General features: G+C 34.9%; 1 protein-coding gene across 3 annotated transcripts in view; it reads left to right on the top strand.

Annotated features, from left to right (window-relative positions):
• The first annotated feature begins 287 nt into the window (after nt 1-287).
• ERR (estrogen-related receptor) overlaps nt 288-27,006 on the top strand; it is a 151,771-nt gene continuing 125,052 nt past the window's right edge. The window contains exon 1 of one of the 3 annotated variants that reach the window (XM_085948615.1): nt 288-404. Coding sequence is in view for 1 of the 3 variants with exons in the window: in XM_085948614.1 (XP_085804740.1) it covers nt 15,437-15,478 (42 nt within the window). In the remaining 2 variants the exon portion in view is untranslated. Of the gene's footprint in view, nt 405-15,289; nt 15,479-27,006 lie in introns of those variants that run through there. The other 2 variants (XM_085948616.1, XM_085948614.1) reach the window with 2 other exon arrangements.

Here is a 27,006-nt window from a genome sequence, read left to right as displayed (position 1 = left end):
AAACTCCCTACATAAAAAAATAGACGCGCGGGTATGACCAGTAAATAAAAAGGGAGGAATGACCAACGACAAGAAAAAGGAAAATAAATTAGTAGAATATAACCTCACGCGAAGAAGAAAGAGCAAACCCTAACTCAAGGACTTCAAAGTCAACATGAATAATAAGAGTTTTATTTGTAGGTAAAACTCCTTTCATTATTTAGTTCGCAAATATATATTTTTTTGAATGAAAAAATATAACTACCATAGACTAATAATACGAGTTACGAATTTAACTGTGGTGCCATCTCGTTGGTGATTGTAGTATTGCATAATATAACCTAATTTTTGTTGTGTTACCTGTGGCTTAAATAAACAGTTTTTATCAAAAGAAAATCTTTAAATGCAGCTGTTAGATAAATAAGGTAAGATAACTAAATGTTTTCCATGCACAAGTGATGTTTTTGTAACTTTAAGCTGGTTGAAATGAATGAATGGTATAAAATATGTAGACATATCCCAACTGTCATTAACGCAGCAAAACATGATTTATTTACTGTTTTAGAAAGGTGCCCAATTAGTAATACTTTACCTTTCGTTGTAATAATTGACAACAAATTAACGAAGCCTGCGCGAGATCCATATTTTTATGTTTTTCGTGCATTTATTGCATGCATCGTAAGAATTTAAGTTTGACGTTTCTTTAATGTTTTTTTCAATGATTGAATAATATGGTTGAACAATGTTGCTTTTTGCATATAAATATGTCGTATTTCCTGAAAATTTAAAGTAGACGACTATTTTTTCTAATAATATTAAAGTCTGGTTGAAATAAATGACGTTTATCAATTTGGTATGTATTCAAATGTTAAAAGTAGGTATGTACCCGTTTCATGTGACGTACAAAACGTTTGTCTGCATTTTTTTTATATAGGTATTCAAGTTTTAAATAAATTGCTAAATATACGGTATACTGTATCTATGTAGAGCACTATGTAGAGAGAGGCCCATATAACTCTCTTAGTAGTAGTAAGTATATAACAAATTAATGCAATAAAAGGCCATGATTTTTTTTTTACTAATCGATTTAAGTACTGTAGGTATATAAAAAAATAAAAACTTTGGTGTGGCCGGTGAGTATGTATGCTTAGCAAACATACCCTCTAATAGCACCTGTACACATGCATGTGACTGCAATGGGACCAATAGTGTGTATTGAAACTATCGTGATAATAACTGTTTACACGTGAAAGTGCCGATTGTCTCTCCAATCTCATTCTTCAAGTGTAAGCGAGACGCCATGTTGTCATTGTAGTGTGCTATTTGACAGGTTCGTGGATGATCGGTAAACTTGAAAATGTTCTCTGTGGTGCAGTCCGTATTTCTTCCGGTAGGTTCGCCACTATCGTTCTACTGTGCATGCGCATCCGCCAAGCAAATACCAATTATTGAGTAAAAGTTCAGAAGCTTCGGAACTTTTTTGATCTATGCATGCAATCTTGCAACTTTTTACAAATTTTCTTATTGCCACAATAATAAGGACTGTCAGCAGTAAATCCATGCACGTGTAAACGGTTTATTAAGCTTAAAATTTTGTATTGTAGTTCATGCATTCAGTGTGATTATGGAATATAAGTTAACATTTTTTTTATTTTATATAATATTTAGTGACATTTCCCATTAGGTACCTACCTAATTTTATTAAGTTCCCATCACTATAAATAGATATACCATCATAAATCGTCCGGTGTTCGAACTTAGAACTAAGCTCACCAAAACGTATTGAATGATTTGTCAAATGTTACACGTGGCGCCCTCACTCAGCTGACAACTTCATGATGAATCTATAGTTCCATTATTTATGAGTAGGTAATTACATTTTAATGAGTATATTGAATGTATTAATAGAGATTATTTAATATTATAGGTATACTATTTTATAGAAAATTGGTTTTTTGACTGATGATTTTTTAAATATCTTCAAAAAGTATCTAACCACAGACAACCAAATAAATTAAAACCGATTACTTATATAATACTATGTACACATTTTAATAATTAATAAATCTTCTAAATCTTTCAATTTAGTAATATACCTATAGTGTTATTATTAGCGTTGTAAAGTAATTGAATTAAGTATCTAATTCAAAGAAAAATATTTCCCACGTTTATTAAAACTTGTTTATCTTCAAACAGAATTTAGTTATACTATTAGCAGTATTATCTATGTAACAATATTTTGGCATTCTAAAATAGTAAAACCTGTGATGTAAACTTCTCATGTAGGTACAAAGCTTCTTAAAGTCACCAATAGATGTCAGTTACCATTGTTTTATAATAGTGTATGCATAGTTGTCTTTATCAATAATATTATTGATATAAGAATTTATCGAAAATAATGTTATTGGCATTGCACAATCAGATTCATTATATTGTATTAAGTATATTTTTATTATAACCATACAAAACACTGGCTTTCGCTTTAGGTACCTACTACAGACATTATATATTATTATTATTTAAAAGGGTCTAAGTATACATCTTTTGAAAACAATAAAAAATTAATAAAAAAGATATCAATTGGATTGGAAGATATTATTTGGCTTGAGTATTATAGTCAAATAATAGGTTGTCCATAAAAAAAATGCTCTCCCCATTTCATTAAAAAACCCAATTCGTTGAAAATGGTCAATTTCAGTATAATTTTCAGTCAGTTGTGAGGTCACATTTTCTACAAATTTCCCAAATCCTTTCTACATATACCCTCTCCCCCTGTTGCCTTCGTCATAAATCATCACATTTTGTCATACCTTTTCAGCCCTCCTCTTGCATTACGTCATTTATATGAACGACTCCTAACCGACATGTCTTCACATTTGGTGATATCAATTTATAATGGGTCCATAACCGATAACAGTATATAATATGTGTCGCTAGATTTCTAAATCAGCAAAGTCTATAATAGATGAATAGGAGAAAAACAGCTTTTTGTTTTCTCAAATACACAGTCACAAGGGTAAAAGTTTCATTTCGAGTACCTATAGAATATTTAAAATTAATAAATTCCACATTTTGATAATGCAGAAATATTAATGTTAGAAAGCAGTAGTTCTTCAGCAATTCACAAAAAAGTAAAAAATATCTAAAGGTGGATTTGGCTGATTTTGAAATGTAGCGACACATGGAATCATTCCATTGGTGGTATTATGCTGTGGCGAAGAGTGGAGGTAGGCTATGGATATTCGGCATAAATAAACTTTGTCAGTCATACTTATTTGTTTTTATTGAATTAAGAATACAAATTGCAGATGGTATTGATTAGATGTTAAAATTAAATTAAGCCCTGCCTAGACCAAACCATATTAGTGGAGGTAGGCTGTGGAGCTACGACAAAAATAAAGCACACTTTGTCATACTTATTTGTTTTCATTGAATTAAGAATAAAGATTACAGATGTTTTTTAAAATTCGATTAAACACTGCCTAAGCCAAACCACAGTAGATAAAAAATACTCTTCTATGTATGAAATATTTAATATTATGTATGATTTATTGGTATAATTTTAGATATCTTATGGATAGAACAGCATTTTTTTTATCTAATTGTTAGTTGTTTATCTATTGTTTGCTTTAGGAATGGTTTAATTGAATTTAAAAAACTTACCAATACCATCTGCAATTTGTATTCTTAGTTCAATGAAAATGAATAATTAGGACTGATAAAGTTTAGTGTACACTATTTATGTCTGTTCTCCACAGCCTACCTCCAACCTTTGCCACTGGTATTGTCATTTGGCGAAACATTGTTAGCTTATTGATAATATAGCATTTATGAGTTACTCAATTGCCTTGCTGCATTGCTGACATTTTATAAATGTTATGTAAAATAATTAAAACAAATTCAAATGAATTTGAATGAATGGAAAAAAATCGAATACGAGGAAGTATTTTTTAAAGTAGGCAATGTTTAATGTAAATAATATGTAGAATCAGTTTCATTTAGTAATCTAGTTAATTTTTATTATAATATTATTTTAGATATATCGTAGATTCGGCCGTTGTAACCAATGACATTAAATGGACGACTCACTTCATACCCGGCGCGCACGAGAAATTGTGCATGAAAGTCATTCACAGATGTATAGGTAGATGTCACGTGACCATTGACGTATCCGTTTCCATTATGCGATACAAGCTTCGAGAATTTATAGTAATATAGCCTTTATTGTAATGGCGTATTAGTGTCATGACTCATTGCGTTAGAAACAGATTCTCGGTTACTTACGACTTCTCGGAGATTAGACGCAAGTGAGCCCAGCGAATCACAGGCGACTGACTGTCCAATGGTTCCTGTCATTCAATTGCATTGAATAAATATTCATCAATATCTTAAAATGGCATTTTATAAATAATAAATAATACTAACACATGCAAAGTGATATCCCATCTTTCTTGGAGTGTTTAGTAGATTTTTTTACAATTTTTAACTAGGCACATTGGCATTTTGTAACACAATAAAAACGGTGGAGTCGAAACCTGACAGTCAGAAATTTTGTATGGGCAGACCCAGCGGTGTCGCCAGACCGCTTGCAAGCAGAATGTTCATTTGAGCGTAGGATACCGATATTAAAATATGAATTTCGCCATCCGGCAGACCCGACACAAAGTGAGTGTCATTTTATTTTCTAGATGCTTCGTCCATATTAATGTCATTGGTTGTAACTATATTTAACTAGCTACAATGGCGGCCTAGATTCTAGAAAGTACAGGATTATTTCACAGGTTCAGTAGGCGCCAATTTCATGACTTGAAACTTCCTGATGCCTCAAAGTCTTGCAATCCTATGAACTAATAATTAATACATACAACCTTTTAATTAATTTTTACCCTGTAGATACAATCTTTAAATATATAATAACAAAACACGAATTTCAATTTATTAATATAATATATGTTTATGGCCAGTGCCCGATTTACCATAGGGCGAGGTTATTACCCTGGGAACCCAAATTTGCGCAATTATATTCAGCAAGTGTCTACAGTATTTTTTTACGGACTCTTTTAAGACACAACTCACTAGAAAAGTCTAAACTTCAAATGATTACAATTAATTGCTAAAACTGGAATGCAACGGGTTACATGTAAATTGTACGTAAAATATTTCACCGTGGCACAGTTCGCCGTGAGCTTTCTTATCGGAAAGAGATAACCGTATGCCTACTATTCGGTCTCCTATTTTATTAGATTCAATATGAACATTAATTCAATTCTAATAGCTGATTTTGGTAAAATTAATGAATTCAAGAATGAAAACCTAACCTAACCTAACAAATAATCCAGTATATCGGCTATTTAAAAAATTTGTTTGCTGCTGGCTTCCTGTCAAGTGTAAGAACCGTGTTTTATTTAGACATGAATTTTACGCCAGCACAAATAAAGGTTGGACAGTCTTTACTATACGGCCATATATTTCCGATACAACATTTCACGGTGAAGTGTGATACGGCGAACTTCATACGTACAAGTTTCCGGACACGGGAACAGAGGCATCTTACCGCGTGAGTTATCGCATTGAACTTAATGGTGAAGGTCATACAATTATTGAACCACTCATCATATATCAAAAAAATATATTTTCATGAACAGGAATCATAAGTTTAGTATGGCATACGGTTCTAAACCGCATACGGTTTCAGTCCATGGATGGCCTCTAAGCCACGTGTGAAAGACATAGTGTCATGCGTTCTTTACGAGCATGCTGCTAAAAAATAGATGCAATACACTCATCAAATAATACTGTTTCACGACGAATCAAAGGTCTTTCTACTAGAGAAAGAGTTAATTCATCGACTTGGATTTTGCTGTGAATATGCATTGCAAATGGATGAATCTACAGATGTCGCAGGACTGACTGCACCTTCTACTAGTATTTGTTCGCTACACATTTGATAACAGTATTGGAGAAGATATATTCAACTCTATTAATGATACATTACAAAACAGTCTGTTTTACTGTTCTATTTTATAATATATTTTTTTAAATAAATAAATATGAAAGGTTATTTCCGACAAAGGTTAAGAGCGTACATAAGTGAAACGGCAAATAATTTTCAACAGTATGTGGAACGAACTTTCGCAGTCGTCGCCAATCGGAGACTCACAGTCGAGGTGTGAGCAAGTCAATTTGTTTTGTAATGTCGTCGGAGGAATATATTCTTAAATCGTGTAAAGATGACTAAAAAACGTTCCGCATGTACTTGAAAAAGAAAACATGTCAATGAATATACTATTATTATTACGAATATAATAATAAACATAACATTAAAAGGACGCATGTTGAATTTGTATGACAAATTATATTTCGTTCGGCTCGCGTCATTCGCCTAGTCACGATCTTTTTAGACCATGCCTCAGCTCAAGTATAGCCTTAAAGCATTTATGCATAAAACACAATTGGTCAAAGTCGATTGAGTTCATGTCGTTCGATCTTCGGACCGGCGTTAAGACAGGCTGGGCGCGACGCCCTCCTCTCTCAGCATCCTTACGGTAGGTCCGGAAAACTGTGGAGTCACTGACCGCGAGGCGTCAAAGTGCTGTATTCCCAGTTTGACCGGCCACCGACGGTTCGGAGGGGCTTCGATCCTTTAACGCAGGAGATGCAACCACCCACATATCAAGCCGCCGCATTGTCCAGTTACACACGCTAAAAACTTTGAATCGTGGTCGATCTTAATCGGCCCAATTACGGTTCAGGGCCTTTCCCAGAGAGGTCGCTTGATACCGTCTAAACCATGGCATCCTCAAAGGATCCAAGGCCACGAGGCCTGAATCATCATTGGGCTGATTCATGCAAACATGAACAGATCGACTGCGAGGCAAATTTCTAGCCCGTAAGCAAATAGTAATTATTAATATAATTTTTTTAATATTATTACCTACATTTCATCCAATTTTGACAAATATTGAAAGCAAAGTTCCCAGCCATACAATGTACCTAGCACCTAGAATATCTGATTTGAGATTACTTTGAAAAAATATGTATTTGTACCTAGTTCAAATATTTCAAAATATGTACCTACCTAGCAAAGAAATGCACTCCCTTTCAAAGCAGGTACCTAAAAAAAGGTCTGACTGACTATTTCTGTTGTGAGCGAAATTCTCAGAAATAAGCCAGGTACATAATATGCAGAGTGTTTTTGTCATTTTTGAGTGACAGAATTTGTTTTATTTTATTCTTGCCTAGAGTTGACCTGCTCTCCAAAAAGGAATTATTCATCCCCATTCGGGTTTTGGTCTCTGCGGACGTCGGCTGTGGCGCCGCGCTCCCGGCGTCACCGCCATTTTAAATTTAATTATTTTTTTTTTTAAATATTTTTTGTTAAATATTTTGTACGCTGTACTTTATTGTATTTATATTCCGAACAATAAACGCCCTGTTTTCGCCTGTACTTCCGCGTTGTCAATCAACATAAACATGTTCCCGAAAGAAGAAGCAGACGATATCACCGTGACATTCATCATCAGGGGGGTCCAGCGCATTTACCTACCCCCCCCCCCCCCCCCCTTTCGGAGGTAACATTCACTTGCATTAATATCAATGGAGTTTGAAATTATAAATGATTTTGTGAATAAAAAAAGTGTAAAGTTATATCACGGCCCCCATGAAGCTTTAAATACAGCCCTGTTTAATGGCCCTTTCTGCCGGTACACGAAAGAATAATATTGTTGAGCCTCAACGAGACGATGGGCAAAAGTAAGAAATCGACTCCGATGCTGGACGCATATTAATTGTCGGCGGGAAGCTAATCTTTTTGGAAGGAAAGATAAAAAAGATTTTTTGTAGGGAAAACCGTTCAGACGTGAAAAAAAAAATTGGACCGTATATCCGCAGTAACATCTTGTCTATCGAGTGGCTAGCCGCCAGAGCTTGTGATTTCTCATTTTTTTTTCAATTCTCGAGATTTGAGATTTCAAGAATAAAGGAATATTTGATTCTCGAGGATTCGAGATTGGTAAAGACCAAGGCAATGAATTCCGAATTAAATGGTAGTGCTAGTTATCGATTATCTTCGCATGTAATGCGAATTCTGTTTGCAATACATGGAGATTTTTGATTGCAAATTTCGTTCAAATTATAATAACATTTTACCATATTGCATTATTGAAGTATGCTGTATGACCAATAACTAGCACAATCATCGATGTGTACAGTTTCGTGTCACGGCCTAACTATAGTGAGTTCGGCGGCTTTGACTCGCAGTCCGAGACGCATGTGATTTGTTGGTAGATGTTTTTTTTCAAACTAAAAAGTCGCATTCCACCAATGTGCTGAGCTCTATTTGGCAATGTGTGTTTTCTGAATAACGATGACGTCATATCGACGTATGAGACGAGTTCAGATGTGCGAGCCACGTCTCTAGACTTTCAGCTTTTTGGGATTTTAAGTTTCTGGTATGAATGGCTCTGAAAGATATGATAGTTTAAGGCTATTATACTTCAGCTGAGGCATGGTCTAAAAAGATCGTGACTACGCGACGCGTGACGAACAAAACATAATTTGTCATAAAAATTCAACATGCGTCCATTTAATGTTATCTTTATTGTTATTGTATTAGTAAAAATAATAATATAATTATTCATTGACATGTTTTCTTTTTCGAGTAAATGCGAAACGTTTTTTAGTCATCTTTACACGATTTAAAAATATATTATTCCTCCGACGCCATAACAAATTGACGTGCTCACAGGTCGACTATCGCTCTCCGATTGGCAACGAGTGCGAAATTACGTCCCACCTATTGTTGAAAATTATTTGCCGTTTCACTGAAGTATGCTCTTAAGTGCAAATGTGTACAAACTCATCCGTTGACACTCTGCCTCTGAGGTTCAGAATTAACGGTACAAGTCAGTTATGTGGAAGCCAGGCGGGAACCGCGCTAATTATTGTCAAGCCGATTTTGGCAGAATTCATGAATTCGAGAATGAAAACCTCACCTAACCTAACCTAACCTAAACTAACCCAACCTAACAAATAATCCAGTATATCGGCTATTTTCAAAATGTGTTTGCCGCTGGCTTCCACATAACCGACTTGTACCAAATTAGGTAACTTGTATAACCTTACAATCATAATATTAAAATCGGCTTGGAATAATATTGGTCAGTAAATATTAAGGCCGTACATCAGTTGAGGCACGGTCTAAAAAGATCGTTGCTAGGCGATGCGCGGATTGCGGGTCGCGGGTGCAAATGACGCCTGTCAAACGAAATATTATTTGTCATATAAATCCAACATACGTCCATTTTATGTTCTGTTTATTGTTCTATTAGTAACAATAATAATATATTCATTGACATGTTTTCTTTTTAAAGTAAATGGGTAACGTTTTTAGTCATATTTACACGATTTAAGAATCAATTGGCCCGTCGCCATCACGAAGCAAAGTGACGTGTTTCTAGCTCGACGTTCTCTCACTGAATGCGAGCGAGTCCAAAATTTCGTCGCGCCTACAGTTGAAAATTATTTGCCGTTTCACTGATGCGTCACCTTAAACCTGGTGTGAATCCTTCTTTCAATAGTTCAGAATTTTGTCTTGATTTATAATTAAGTATGTTAGTACATATTGGCTTTGAACGGTGGGTCTAATATTGACCTAGCAACCATTACGTGTAATTATAATTTTGACAACCACAGAAATAAGTCGTTTCAGATCGAGTGGTCGGGCACGCGCCATATGCGGACGCGCCGCTCGGCCAGCACGCACGGCGGCAGGCCTATAATATTATTGTGTCTGTGCTTGCCCCCGTCTGCCTCGGCCCGTCTGGCCCGCCTTTCGCCCGGCGCCCTCCAACCCCCCGCAGTGGCCTTGGTGGAAAACCCGATCCCAGTCAAGTTCAAGGCCGGCTCGATATAGTCCGCGAGGGGAGAGCGGGGAAGTCTGCCGCGTGGGCCGTTATTAGCAGACGAACCTTATTCACTTTCCATCATCAGCCCCGTTGCCCTAATTTTAAATAACCCCTTCGGTACTGTTCGGTTATACGGAATACAGCGGAAAACGCATTTTGAAAATAGCCGATAAACTGGATTATTTGTTAGGTTAACCTAACCAAACCTAACCTAACCTACCCTAACCCAACCTAACCTAAACTAACCCAAACTAACAAATAATCCAGTTTATCGGCTATTTTCAAAATGCGTTTTCCGCTGTATTCCGTATAACCGAACAGTACCACCAATTCTTTTGAAATCGGGCGTCACCACAGACTAAAATTTTGTTTATTTATTTATTTAAAAAAGGCACATTGAGCACATGACGAATTTCAAAAACAATATGATAGATGTAGGTTTTCGTAGGCTTCAGATAATTTTTCATTATAGTCTTAGCATACAGATTTTACTGTCGTGTTACAGTCCGGGTGGACCTTAACTGGATAAAGCAGGATCATCCACTATGTCGGCTCCTTTCGCTTATTTCTTTACTCTTTACTCAATCACCCATAGCGCTCACAAGTCTCTATGTAAGCCAGTAAGCCATCGATGTTGTATTGTCCTTCAGTGACGTTGATTTGGTGAATTCCATAAAATTGATTGATTACATCCACTATTAGCCCCATTCTACATGCCACTTCCTGCAAAGCCTCGATGGCATCTTTTAAGATAGTATTTTTTTTAAAAACATTACTTATAAATTAAGTGTCTACGACCACGTCTACGCCGTGGCGTAGAGGCAAATCTGTCTATGATAGGTGGGCGTGTATATATATTATTATGTGTAAATATGTATTTTAAAATCATGTCGTGAATGCCATTTGATGTATTGCTGATACCTGAAAATACCAATACCGGTATTCGTAAAATAATTGGAAAAAACAGCTAACATTACCGACCAAACTATCAACAAATATAATGTATTTAAAAACTCTTTAAGGGGGAGAGGCACGCCAGCAGAGAACCTAGCGGAAAAATACGAAGCTTGCAATTTCAGATTTTTTTTTGATAATTTACAATTTCAACTGTATTAATTAATAAATATGTATCTGAAAACATTAAAAAGATTTTTTATTTTTTTTTAAATTTAAAGATAAACTTGCAATTGTAAAAAAATGTGAATTCGTTGCAGGGTCACATCTTATTATTATATTATATTTTATGGTCATATTTATTATTAAAATTTAGTTTATTAAGTTTTAGATTTTTTGTCGTTTAGTTTTTTGACTAATTCATCGTTTTAATATTTTTTACATTTATTTTAAAAAACATCGATTTTTATAAAAATATAAATGTGTATAACTTGAAATCCTTTTTATTTATATCGAATCGAGCTTCAATATTGGGACCATGCCTAAAATAAAATTTGATATAAATAAAAATGATTTAAAGTTATACACATTTATATTTATAATAAAAATCGATGTTTTTTAAAATAGATATAAAAAATATTAAAACGATGAATTAGTCAAAAATCTAAACGACAAAAAATCTAAAACTTAATAAACTAAATTTTAATAATAAATATGACCTTAAAATATAATGTAATAATAAGATGTGACCCTTCAACGAATTCACATTTTATTACATTTTTTTACAATTGTAAGTTTATCTTTAAATTAAAAAAAAAACAAAAAATCTTTTAAATGTTTTCAGATACATATTTATTAATTAATACAGTTGAAATTGTAAATTATCAAAAAAAAATCTCAAATTGCAAGCTTCGTATTTTTCCGCTAGGTTCTCTGCTGGCATGCCTCTCCCCCTTAAAATATTAATATTTTATAGCATGTGTCACTGCTGGTCACCAAGGACGATGAAGAGCCACTGAAGTAAACCAGACATCGCGTAACCTGACAAAAATACAGTCCTGTTAAGCCTTATATGTTAATTAATACATTTTGTTTCCATTGTCAATACCGAATATATCGGTGTTGTCTGATTATTAGGTATAACCGGTATTTCGGTATCGAAAAAAACTGGGATACCGGTTTTAACCGGTATTCCAATCCTTGCATGATATGGTGTGATACCCTTTTAGTATCTTCTATCATTATATCTCTGGATGTCAGTCAGCCACGGGACGATCTTCCCTTTATCAGCAGGAGGTGCAGTCACGCCAATCACGGGGATTTTAAAACGACAAAATGCGGCGTATTCCACTGTATCGTGTACCATTTATTAGTATGTGCTTGTTTTCTTCATCCCTTAGCACTGGAGACAACTAAAAACCTTGATTGGGTGTTATCATTGGTTTCCATGCCAATGCATCTTTACAACTGCCGGTCCCGCCATATCATTTATTTTTACGATGCCGTATGTATGTACCTATCTGTGCATGCACAGTTTTTATGCCTAAAATATTGTCTACGGTAAAAATATACTTATCTGTTCAAAGTAGCTTGGGTTTTGGATGTCTTGCCACACAGTCGATTCAATACAGAAGAAAGACGGAATTATTTTATTATAAGTAAAACAACTTAACATTGAAATTGCGCAGATTGCGATTTCTTCTACTGCGCACGAATTACAAGGGGTAAATTTAAATATCGTTACCATATTTATTTCCGTCTGCTCTTACATGAAGATGAAGCCTATTGCATCGTTTTCTCTCCCTCGGCGTCGCTCTTACTACGTCTTATTTTATGTTAAAACTATCGAACTTCACGCAGTGGTGTAGGTATTTATAGGAACCCAATGGCTAACCTAGTGACCTCTACATTAGTGCACTCGTGAAAATGCAATGAGTACGAAAACATATTGCATATAAATTCATCATAGTTTCTTGTTAATATATTTTTCGTGCTGAGATAAACACTGATTGCAGTGCTTATTTAAAAAAAATATTTATGTTAATAGTGGACCCACTAAAAAAAGTATGGCGCAGAGTTTGTGAGTTAAAATGATATTTTGCATAAATCTTCAAAAAATTCTCTGTTAAATGAAAAATAGTCGAGAGAAGATTTCCACAACAACGATTAGCGATCTAGTTTATAGGCGAATCAAAAAACGAATTGGTTTTTAAGATAATATGTAGTTTAATCACGGTCTCCACAAGGGGGGGCTGACAGGGCTCTAGCCCGGGGGCCCGGTGTGGCGTGTCGACCAGATAAGTGAGATGAACACACATCACAAATCTGCTTTAATAGCAAAAAAAAAATCCTTCGATAATATTATTATTTAAAATTATGTGATTGTACGATACAATTTTAATTGTGTATCAATACTCGACAACTCCATAATTTAAATGGATGTATTAAAAAAATGTACACAAAAAAAATATCCACATTAATTTTACCGCGTACACCATTTAGAAAACACTACTGTAGAGAGTTACACTGCTTTTATCTTTAGCGATAGGTAGGGCGCCAAAGATCCTAGCCTAGGGGTCCGCTTCAGGATGTGGGGGCCATGAGTTTAATAGTTAATAATATACGAGTACCGTTTTCGATTCGTCGACGTTTCGTTTGACGTGACACTTAAAAAACTTCTGGGCGAAAATAAAATATGGTAGTACTTACTATTAATTCGCATACGTATATATTCATTCCAATCCGGGATTTCAATCGCTGACGCATTCTGCATCACGTCATCCAACATTATCAGCCCATTTTAGTCGTGAAGTTTTAATGGTTTGGGTAATGTTGGCCCTTGGTTCCTTAAATTTCCTGTAAACATCGCCGCTGTGCGCGCCAGGCCACACTCCATCTTCATTCTTTACTCCAAATATCGCTCTCAGAATCTTTCGTTCGAAAATAAGACGACCATTTTCATATGAATTATGATCCATATGCGAGGACTGGCCTTTAGCAGTGTTTTATTTATCTGGATTTTTGTGTTCCGAGAGAGCACTTTGAATTTCAGATGTTTATGGATTCCAAAGTAACAATTATTGTGTTAGTCTTTTGATTTCATATCGTTGTAGTGGTGACAATGGAACCCATGTATGTGAAGTCACACTATTATATAGTAAGTATGTATATCTTTTAAAATAATAATATTAAGAATTATGTTTTAATCATATTTTTTACCATGTTCGATCCTAAGAAGACCGTAATATTGGCCTCCACAGAGTGAGTATTATATTAACATATTTCTTACGAGAAACGGATGTTAGCCATTTGCTTAACCTATTAGGTCCATAATCCAAACGCACATTGAAAAACAACGTGTGATTTTTTTCCAGACCCGGGATTCGAACCAGTGTCCGCTCATTTTCTACACAAAAAGTGTTCCCGAAATGCTGTTTTCTTGCGTTTGACATATGAAATCGTCCCATCTGGGATATGGTCATAAATCAAAATCGGGCAAAATGTTGCAACTGTCTTCCGTGCGCACAATCGAGGAGATGCCTGGACAGTGACATCACGCGACTAGGCGAAACGAATGAAAAATCACATTCGACATTGTTGCTTGAGACTTTTTTCAAACTAAAGGTATCTACATTAAGTCCATGTGTTTTGTAATAATCAACAAAATCACATCGACATGGGTACCTATTCGATGTCTTGCAGTCGGACGAGGTTAGATGTGCGACATTACCTTGAGTTTAATTATGACATTCTGAATGTAATTTTTAGTTTAGTTATTTTTGTTAAATTTCAATAAAACTATAAATGCATTTTTGAAGTGCAATTGTAGCGGTATTAGGCACGCTAACAAAAGCCCAGTGCATAAGGCGTCGGCGGTAGACGGTCTGGAGAGCGGGGGGCGGCCAGACGATCCCCTCTACCCTCGCCAACCCCTCAATAAGTGAGAGTGTAATTTTCGCGGTCGCGAAATATCCAAAACAACGCTAGACGCCGAGATAACGGGACGTATCCGTTCCGAATCGCGGCCTGCACTGCATCAGTCGCGACATGTCTGCCGAACCGTGTGCACGTACCCGCTCGAACGGCAATCAACCGATCGATTCTGTCGATAAATTACTCCAGTTCCATTTTTGAAATCCGAACAGTCAAAATTTGAATCGGTGTTTCGTTTTCAAATTTCCCGCGCCGGTTTTCCTTTTACGCGGAAATCTGCACGGCGCGCGGTTGCAGCGTGCAGTTTCACTTTCGCCGTCAGTTGAGCGTCGCACGCGAACGCCGACAGGCGTCGTTTTTAATTTGTTGACATTTCAAGCGTCGAACTTTTGCATCCTTATTACATACAATTCTGTGAACTTTTCTGACAATATACCGTGTTAAAAACAAAAATACAAGATGGTTTTGTGAAATCGTTAAAAACACGAATTTATTGACGGTGTGGTATAGGATATACTTAGTTTTCAATACCTCATAATATATTGTGAACGATTGAATAGTTCTGGAGTTGGGGGTGAGATATATTGTCCCGACAAGCAGCGACCGTGGAACGATTTCCCTGGGCGGTCGTGGGGGGCGCTTTCAGCCTGGAATTGGGTGCTCAGCATCTATCCCAGCCCCTCGCGGAGGACTTCGACTTCCTGTACTACAAAACAGACGTCGACATGGCCAAAACCAACGGAATGGATTCCTGGATTGATGATGTGGTAGGATACGAATTCATTATAATATATATATATATACAAAATAGTATATAGGTAGAAATACTTATTAATGATGTGGTCCTGGGATAGGTCCTACGAATTTATTCGCATTTAAATTAATTTTACTATACATGTTAAATAAATTATTATTCAATACACGTTTCGTTTAGTGTGATGACCATTACCAAGTCTGCATTACGTGCTCATTATTTTAACCCGGTTTATATCCACTACATTATACCTATATATATACATCCTATTGTTTTCTTGACTGTTCTCTTTTTTTATTATGCCCGTCTTGTTAGTGGAAGCCGCTTACATGATTGAGGAAAAAATGTCCTTCAATATTTTGAAACTTATTCATGCGACGAATTCACCCTTTTTCTGTTTGTCAAAATATACGAGATACATAAACCGACGTCTAGAGAATATAATATGCCATGTTCCTATCTATAGTATATACCTAGTACCCACTCATGGGTTTCCTGGGTGATTTTGCATGGCCTACTTCGTTAAATCGACATCGTTAGTGGTGGCGCTGTCTAGGCGTGCAAATTTTTATATTGCAAACGGAATAGTACTTCTGTCTTAAACTTTAGTTAAACTGTATAGGTTTATACTCTATAATATACGTATTATACTGTAATGATTAAGCTAGAAGGTTTACTATGTTCCTATCAATATTATAATATTCTTAAAGGACTTCATTGGATTTATTGACACAGAATAAGTAGCCATAATTTATTACTTAATATATTTGCCCACGGTGGCTGCGTGGCTTAAGCGCTGGACGTGGGTCTCAGGTTTGAATCCTGAGTCTGACAAGTACACATATTGTTTTTCAATTTGTGTGTGAGTCAGGGTATGGTCCTAATAGGTTGAGCAAGTGGCTGACATCCATTTCTCGTAAAAAACAATACAACCCTCTACTCTGTGGAGGCCCATATGATCCTATTAGGATCGGACATGGTCAAAAAAAAAATATTTATACGATTTTGCGATAAATTTGTGACTGTTTGCAATGTCCAATATGAAAAATATGTAAAAAATGTATATAGTACTACCTTACGTCCTGATACCTTTTTCACACACTCCAATATGAACAATTATTGTGCATATTATAAACTGTCATAAAATTATTGTAAAAAGGTTTTCCTATAATATCTGTATATTGAGTAAATGATAAAAAAATCCCTATTTCATTCATTTAATTTAAACTGACGAATATAAATGAATGTAGCTGAAAAATGTACTCTGACTATATATTATAATAAGGGTGTATATTCACCCTTATTTCTTTACATTGTTCTATCCATATAGCATATTGGTGTCAAAACGTCTCTAAACTCTAAATAAATGCCTCACACAATTAAATTACACCATATAAAAAATGCTTTTCTGGACCTCCCTCTGGTAACGTGCCCACTTTAATAGTGATATTTTATATATATATATAAGGGTGTGTCATGTATAAATCAATGGCGTAGGTATCTACGTATTTTATGTTAATAAATCCAGTGCATCGTTTGCGAAAATTTACGTAATGTCTCCTTCATAGTATTGTAGCAGAAATATAATAGTACATTTTCTTGCTTCGTTACACTATTATATATATACAATAACAATTATATACGCGATCTATGTACTATTTAGGTATGTTGTACAAAAATCAAGCAACTGTGATTGCTTTTTATCATTATTTTTGTATTATTTTCAACACTGACCTTGTTCACAATGAATATGCAATAAGTTGATAAATCGCATATAATATTATATTTGCCGCAAATTGCATGTTTCTATATTATGCCTCACCGTATATTTCAAGTAAACATTTTATGACGCTCACTTTAACTTTACTGTATTTGATTCTAACTGCCTGTTATAAAATCATTGGCATTGCGGCATACCTACGTGGTGTGTAAAAATCTGTAATGTCGTAATATTTCTATTGTAATTTATGTACATATATACTTAAGCATAGGTACTAGAATTTTATATTATACAATTAACACGTAGCGTCGTACGGAGCGGATGCCTTCATTTTGACTGCATGTACGAGCTTATAACTATTTTTCGCATTAAAATAGTCGCTTTTTTTTCTTTTCTGCAGTCTTATGAAAGTATAGAAAAATGAATTCATACGAATTTATTGAACATTTGTCAGTAGTTTCTGTACGATCTTATTTGATAGGTACCTACCTAATATAATTTCTGGTTATTATGAATAATCTAATAGGTAACGAGTAACTACAGTTACTAGATCACTGTATAACAATACTAGTTTTAGGCTTTTAACTGTAATGCAATGTGGCTTAATTCATCATGAGGCGATGTCGAATTGGCATAAAAATCACATGCGGCTTATGTTTGCTACAATGCGATTTAACTTATAGCTAATTTAATCATGTTTGGTTTTGCCAATTATTTTCCCTATGTCCGTTTTACGTTAGTTAACATGAAGGAAGGCGGTACCTAGTTATGGACGCTGGTAGTTATGAAAGAAATGTTTTGGATGCGTTTATGCAGCCACATCTCGAAAGCCTCAACTTTCCGTGATATCTTCTGGTATCGCGTCCGTGCATACCCTTGAAAGCGAACCACGAAATACAGTCATCCTGATAGCCCTCCGCTGTTTTTGACCTTTGATTTTCACTTGCTATCGGAAACAGTACCTAGACTTGTACAAAACTGTATAAATATAAAATATTTTTCAATTTGGGTTGTATGGGATTGTGCTGTCGGCGAAGGTTACATGTAAATTGTACGTATTACATTTCACCGTAGCACAGTGAAATTTCTTGTTTGAGCTTTATATATGTATATCACCGAGATGAAAAAATTATTACGTGTTGTTTGTGGAGCATTGGAGACAATAATGTTCCAATTTATTAGATGGAACCGCGCCAATTTTCATAGCCGATTTTGGCAAAATTCATGAATTCAAGAATGAAAACCTAACCTAACCTAACAATCTATTATATCGGCAATATTCAAAATTTGTTTGCCGCTGGCTTCCTGTAAACCGACAAGAACCGTGTTTTATTTAGACATGAATTTTATCTCAGTACATACGACCCAAAGAGGTTGGGCGGTCTTTAATATACGACCATACATATTTTCGATATAACATTTCACGGTAAAGTGTGATACCGCGAACTGCATACGAACAAATTTCCGGACACGGTCAGCGAATCCCTCTTTTTTACGATTTAAATAATAATATATTTTAACCGAAAACCATAGGCAACTCCTAACACCACATCATGAGATCTTCTGAAGTATCCGCTTACAAAATGGAGAATAAGAGAAAAAAAATACCAGCGACGCCTTAACGATACCCGTGTTGTCGAGGTCATGCTTTTGTGCATTATAATAAAAGCGTAACAAAAAAACTGTTGGCAAATTTCAATGTTAAGGTCAGTCGTGTGATTATTTGGCTCGGCGGGTCTATTCACGTCAATCCGAAAATATTTTCTTTTACATTTTGTTAATATAATAATACTGGTTTTTTAAACTGACATTAGGTACTCTGGTCTATATTATAATATGCTACTGTATGTATTTGTATTCTTCGACTTATGACCGAGTTAGGTTTTACACTTTGGTTCTAAGTTGATTTTCATACAAATTTTAATTTAACCAATGAAAAAAATTACCACTTTCATACTATGCAAACATTTGAAAACACTAATAACATTTTAATTCACTCGTAAGTGCACAATGTTGTAAGTCGGAGAAAATGTATTTGCAGCCCTGTATTGTGTCTGATTGTGTATTGTATCTGACGTGATTATGTGGGAATAGGCCACACAAATAAACAATACCGATATTACGATCTGTCTGTATGTCGTCACCTCAATATTACAACTAGATAACTTAATTTTCGCTGTTTTTGAAATAGCTGTTGAATATGATTCGACATTTCCTCTGATGCAAAAATTGCGCTCATTTTAAGTCGACGTTGGCTTAACTGCGTTAAATGCCTCGATCAGTCTTTTATGTTTTCTGTTCACTTATTTCATATAGAAAATCGTTTTTTCAATTAATATTTGATGAGTAAAGAAATCCCGAGAAAAGATTCTCGTGATCCGGGATTTCCCGAAATGTTAAAAAATTCAATTCTCGAGACTTGGGATGGAAAATCTCGAAAATTTTTCGAGAATTCCCGAAACCCAACTCTAGCCTAATGGGAACTGTTATAAAGGAAGAGTTAGGAAAATATTAGATAATTTTAAAACCATAACTATATTAAATAAATAAAATAATATATCTACAATATTTATCATACAATTGAACATTATTCACTTGTTCCCAATTAGACAAGCACAATTTTCATTTTTAGATTTATGTTAATCAAGTAATTTCATTTTCCCAACATTTGTTGTGTGACGATATGTATAATAATATATTGAGCAGGAAGTTACTAATCATTGCTCGAACACCTGCTCCTTTCCTCGGTAGAGTTGCCACTTCATAACTTTGCACTCCGGCTCTAGGATGAAAATTATATAATATATTGAAAACATATATTTTTTACATATACTTAGGTATTATCTATTTATTATTAATTATTACAACGTTTTTCTTAGCTCGTATTCTTATTTATCCGGTGGTTGTTTGTCCGGTACAACTCTTGCAATCGATTTTTAACTAACTTCCCGCCTAGCTAGACATTTGAAACTTTTAGAATATATCAGAACACGATGCCAATGCATTTTTTAATACTTTTAGCCATTTTTAAGTAGAATTTAATTCATTTTCAGTTAATTCTGTTTTGTATGAAAAGTTATTTCGATACCATTATTGGTTGCTAGGGGGTCCTAGCAACAAAATTATTAATATATAAGTGCGTTACTATGGAAATCAATATGAAATGACATTTCATTATTCAGTATTTCTATCAAGTACACATTTTTTTGATCGTTTAAGCTAGTCAAGTCAAGTTTATATGATTCAACAGAAAATTTAAAAAGTTTTTTTATCTTGTAATTATTTTCTTATTATTACATATATTAATTCAAGTGAATATCATTTGATCTACATCAGGCAAAGAGGCGTAGGTACTAGTGTAGTAAAAAGTGCAAAGTTATTAAGCGTATACATAGGTACTTTAAACTTGAGTGCCAGTATACATATTTTACTTTCCTTCCATTAATTACCCTTTCAGACGAATACCGTGGTTTTGTATCGGCCAAAGAATATCGCTATCAAAGGATCCGAGTCCGCGAGAGCTTTTTCTGAAGAAAAAAATATCGCCATCCCTACCCCAGACACTTTCCTTGCCCGCCTTGCGTGTTTTTTCTAGTGATTTTACGGATAAAAAAATCCTAAGACCCTGGATGATTTCTTTTATTACTTCCGTCAAGCCTAGATGAGATGAAATTTTCTCTCTCGCCGTAAGACATCACAATTTTTTTAAAAGCCAATAAAAATTATCCTTATCGGAGACTATTTTTGTTTGTACATATTTATTATTTTCCAATTTAAAAAAAAATACATAATCACCAAAACTAATGGAATAAAAATGTTACAAAATTAAACATTAAATACAGGCAGTGAAACCTCTAAACCCCGACATTTTTAAGCCCGGGTTCGGTTCCGGTACAGAGTATCTGAGATAAGTATAAGTATAGTATCATTTGTGTTGAGTATTCTTGAATATGCCAGCATTATTTGGAGTCCTAATAGGTCCATCCACAGAATTAAGTTGGATCGAGTCCACAATAGATTTCTTAGATTTCTCTACTTAAGAACGTACGAGTTCTTTCCTTATGATAATGACAATAAAATGAATTTCCCGACTCGTTTTCTTCTGGGTATGCTGTCAATGCAATCCCTGTCTACCCGAAGAGTGATTGTTCTTTTAAAGCATTTCTTTTTACTTCTTCGTGGGTTCAATTACAATCCGTATAGGTATACTGTCAAATATTAATTTTCATGTTCCCACCAATATCACTCATAGCTCCACGGTCTTCAAGATACCTCGTCGCAGGACTGATGTTATGTTTCATGATGCTGTGTATCGTGCAATTAGCTTATTTGATGGCACCATAAAGGTTGATTTGTTTTTTATTAACTATATAATGTTTGTGGACGTATTAAATAGGTTAAATTTATAATTGTATAAATTATCATATTTAATTATATTTACACATGCTGTCTTTTTATTGTTATTTGTAATTAAGATATTTTTATACATTTGTATTTATTGTGTATTATGGCGCATTGGCCAATAGCTGTAATGCCGTAATACTCTTTTTATAAATAAATAAATAAAAATTAATAAGGAATTGAAGGTTCCGATCTAATATTATTGCAGGGTTCTCAAGGTACGGTTCCGGTTCCATTTCAAGCTCTTGTGATGACATAATAATATTTTACACGCGTACTAAACTGCGAAGGACTTTATTGTAAGCGTATACATAATTATTTTATTTTACAATTTAATGTACGCATTTGGTCGTGACCTAAGTGTGAACTGTGGCAAAGCAAACGCATCGAACTACTAATCAATCGTCAGTAATAAATAGTGTAAGTACATATTTACTTACGGAATGATAACGTAAGAAGTGTTTTAATCATTTTTTTGTATTCAATGTTGAATATGTACATAAGCCCGGTCGCACATACAAAGTCATCTCGACTCAACGCGTCGAATTTGTCGATGCGATTTTGCTCATTTAGCCGGCTCGCACATCAAAACTCGTCTCGTCTGCAACGTGTCACATACCTCGATGCGATGTCATCACAAAACACACGTTGCCAAATGGAGCTCCGCAGATTGGTCGAATGTAACATTTTAGTTTGAAAAAAATATCTAGTCCTGTTATCAACAAATCGCATGCGTCTCGAAGACACCACAACGCATATGCACACCTACGAATTGGTCATTCCTATACCTGCTCGCTGGTCACCGCATCCAAATAATATACATTTCGACAGGTTACGCGCGACTGTAGTCGTTAGGTAAATTAATGTCTTCATATTCAACATCCGTGTGACGTTCCTAGAAGGTTTGATTTATGGGGCTGTGCAGCAAACTTAAGCGTGTCGCGTCTAACACATTTCACTCGACGTTGGAGGACAGGAAGAATGGCAAAATGTTTCATTCTTCGACCGAGTGTGATTCGTTTGCCAGGTTAAGGTTCTAAACCTGGGAACACACAGTTAAGGGAAGTGATTATTTACTTTATGGGTGTGGCAGTAAGAACGTACAAATTTTGAGTGTGGAGAAATATTTAATACACTTGAATACGTGTTAAAGAATATGCTGTTTTCGATATTTACATAATAAGTATGTATGATAAGTTATAATTATCCCCAATACTACACACACGAGTTCGGCTCTCAGTCGGAGTAGGCCCACAAAAGTAATCACGCTTTCTCCCACTCCTCAATACAGTTTTCCAAAGGATATTATTTGATAAAAAAATATTTGCTAAGGCTATATATTTCTTTCTGAACTCTCGAACTACTTTACAACTTACAGATAGCGTAGTTATTAGATTGATTAAAGATTGAATTCTTCTTTCTTTGTCTTTATATGAAATTTAATTTCTAACCAACTGACACCATCACAATAAGGTAGTACATTTTCATTCGAATAGTTGAATTTTGATAATACTTATGTATGTATATATTTTTTTGTATATATCATTTGAATAATAATTAATTTGTCTGCTGCACGCCAGTTTTTCTGACCGGTTTTCCTGTGTAAATCTAAGTGTGGCATACTGTGTAATGAAGTCATTGTTGTCCATGTGTGTGTATTTTTCTCTTTTCGGCAGTGCATTTTTTTATTTCTGCATCCTACTAATGCAAGCAGACGTGTGCGCCTGTGTTGCCAGCTGCATACATAATAATAATAATGTATCCAGAGACGTAATAGATTTTCACGAGAGTTTTTAAATATAAATCATAATATCAATATTTTGATTAAATTTTACCAAATTAGAAAACTCGAACACGTATAGATAATACATTTATTCAAGGCTTACAATGCAATACGTTGTGATCAAGAATCACGTGAGAAATCACCAGAAAATGTCAATCTCAAATTTCGAGAAAAAGTAAATTACTATTTACGATTTAAAAGTAAACTACATTAAAATTTTCCCAATGCCTATTTTTCCTTCGAATTACGTTACGTCATTTCGTATTTAATTTGTATTCTTAGCTCAATGAAAACAATTACGAATGACTGACATAGTTTAGTATGTAATATTCATGTAGGATCTCCACAGCCTACCTTCACCCTTGGCCACTGGCGCCGGGAGACACCGACACTACTGGTCCAATATAAGTAGTGTTGCGTGTACTTGACAGACGCAAACTTACTCATCTCGAACTGAGTCATATAATATTATCTATATACCCACAAAAGAGATAATAAATATAATTCCGATATGCTATATACCAATACAGTACATTTTGACGCAGAGGTTGTGAATGTGAGTGTCCTACGAAAATGAAACACTCATTATAGACGTGCAATAGTGTGTGTAATACACCAATATTAAATGAGCGTCATTGCATAAACCGAGAGCAGTTGTCAGTATTTGACGTATTCTTGACATGTGTTTAAATTTATCCCGTATTCCTCTTTACTCGAGATCGGTTGCCTGCTTCTCCTTGCCCGCTAGGTATTTCAGTTCACGTTATTTCTGAGTTCCCTGTATATACCATACCACTTGATCGATGGTTAACAGATCTGTCATATTATATCTTTGCTGTGCATCGTTGTCTTCTGTCTTGGTCGCAAAGTTCGCACTGCTAGCTTCATAGGGATTTGGTTACAACGTTGTGGCGTTGGCAACACCGTTTGTTTGTTGGCTGGCGGGCGTGCATAGAATTAAAATCGGTTTTCCTTTCGCGGAGCAGGTGCCCGTGCAGTCTAGCCTAATAAATGCATCGCCAGAGGCCCGCAAATTATCGCATTGCATTATAATGCCGATACCTCAATAACGAATACAATATGGCTGTGCTGACGTACGTCACCTGTTGCCGACTAACTAATCGACGAGACACGCCACATAATCAGCTGAGAAGAATTTAAATATGCAAACTGTAATATAATTTATTAATTAAAATTTAGTATACGATTAGGTGTTTCGTTCACTTTGATGAACATCGTCAAGTAGGTATGAAATTTTAATGTTATAAATTCTTCATGGCGCGCATGATTTGGCCATTGGGCAAAAGCCTCTTCCACGTCTCTGTCTCACCTCTGTTGGTATTCAGTAGAAAACTCGTGGCACTCTTAATTTCGTCCATCCATATGGAATGAAAATTTCTTCACCTTCGACCCTTGACCTGACAACCATGTAAACAAACCTGTGGAGAGTATATGGCCAACAAAACCGAAGGGTCCGAAGCAAGTAAACCGAGAACTTTTTTTACTATTGGGGCAAATTTGTGTTGTGTTTATTTCACTTAGTTGGTCAAGCCGCCATGCCGCCCCCTCCTACCCCTGTTAGCCCCTCCTTGTGAGGGCCATGTTCTCATTATGATCTGGATGAAACCATCACGTAATGTTGTCAGAGGGCGCGGTGTCAAAAGTGAATAGGGGGGCTGAGCTGTTGGAGGCGATCTCAGAGGGGCGGAGGCCAACTAGTAGAACATAATATTATATAATATTTTTCAAAATTATATTATTTGGAGTGTTTGGTTTTCGAAATTCAGAATGAATTGCCAAAATAAATCTACCTATAAAATATAACCTTTACTTTGTAGAGGTCCATATACTCCGTTCAGTAATTTATTTTATTTTAAGTTATACTTACCTACCTATCACAAGTTTATATGAATAACTACTCAGAAAGTGACTGAGTTTAGGAACAACCACACAGTGGATTCACCATTAACACATTCTTATTAATTAAGTAAAAATTATAAGTACAAATGTATCGACATGGCTGACTAATGAATAAGGAAGGCTAAGGCTGACTTTAGGCGTCTTTACCCTATCTTATATAATATTATTTTCCATTAAGTATTCATATTACTTTAGTAACATAGCTATCTATCTAAAGTGAAGTTTTTGTGAATATTTCTTGACAAATTTTACTCATGTAATTATAGGTTATTAAAATTAATGTTAAATAAATACATTTAAATTTGACTTACAAATTAAGACACGTGCTGTACGAAACAATTTGCATTTTCAGATGTTAATCTACTATCAAATTTGGCATTGAGCGTGGTTCTTAATAATTTAAATTTATTTATTACTGCAGTCGAAAATTTATACAGTGGATTATATTCTTACCTACTTCAGTCATAGCGAATTATATGTTTGTAAATGACTCGCTCCCCTTTAATCTGTCCTATTTTTTTTTACAAATTTGTTGAACGTAATATTACATTTATAACACTATCGGGTCTATTCTATACACAAGGCGGCTATCGACGATAGCTTTTCTCCATATTTATTTATTGGGGCAGATAATTGTTACAATAAGTCTTACAGTGGTGATTTGGGGCTATAATTTTCAACAGAACCGGTAAAATTTGACAGCTAACAACACAACAACTATGGCAGCGGCGCGCCCGTAAATGCGCCTGCGCCGAACCCCTCACTTCGCACAACGGCATACACAAATACCAAAGTTTGTGACCATTCATTCTTGCCGGAGGATATTCAATTTTAAATGTAATTTTTAATATTCGATATGAAAAAACGATAAAAAATAATACAGATTTAACATAAATCTCGCGGGACACTGAATCCCTGGTCTAAACTGTTAACAATTGCTTTGTTTTAACAGCCCCTCTCTTAGCTGTGTTAACTTTTAGAGCGAGGTAGACAGTTTTGATAGTTTATACGGGTAACTTATTGTAACAATTATAAACCTAAATACATAAATATGATAAACTACCGTCAATAGCCGTCTATAGCCGCCGTGTGTATGGAATTGAACCATATATCTCTAAAACTATTATTAAATTTTAAATGTAAATGATTTTATATTAAAAAAAAAAAACGGATTTATTATTCTAGCTCGAATATTCTTTATACTGAACTAGTTATACTGTAGAACAGGGTGCGAATCTCAGTCACTAACTGATTTTTATCTACTACTTACTGTGTATATCTTCGAATTCTTGAGTCCTTTCTTATTCTTGAGTCCTTCCGTAGATATTGAGAAAAAATAAAATAATAGAAATAATAGATACTTACTTATCTTATGAATATAGGACCCAGGGGAAGAAAGATTGATGTCAAGTGGTAATATAGCAACGTTGGAGTGGTGAGGTGAAGTAGCGCGTGTATACATATAATTGAATCACGCGTAGATACTTAAAATGGTCAGATAAAATAGGCGTAGGGTAGGATAGTAGTGACGTGATCCAACCGATGTCTATCTGATTGATTTGAAAAAAAAAATTGATCGTCTATTTCTTCATTCTGTATATCGGCCGACTTTCCTTATTTCACGCGACCGACGTCGCGTGCTGTTGCTAGTCGTAAATAAATATGTTTTTATAATTTTGGACGCCTCGTTATATAAAATTTGAAGAACAAAGAACAC

The sequence above is a fragment of the Rhyacophila brunnea genome, unplaced genomic scaffold, assembly GCF_057557595.1.
Source record: "Rhyacophila brunnea isolate RB1 unplaced genomic scaffold, BYU_Rbru_1.0 scaffold_20, whole genome shotgun sequence".
In the NCBI taxonomy this organism is placed as follows: Eukaryota; Metazoa; Arthropoda; class Insecta; order Trichoptera; family Rhyacophilidae; genus Rhyacophila; species Rhyacophila brunnea.
The sequence above is the reverse complement of the archived record's forward strand: the minus strand, read 5'-3'. Positions and strand labels throughout refer to the sequence as shown.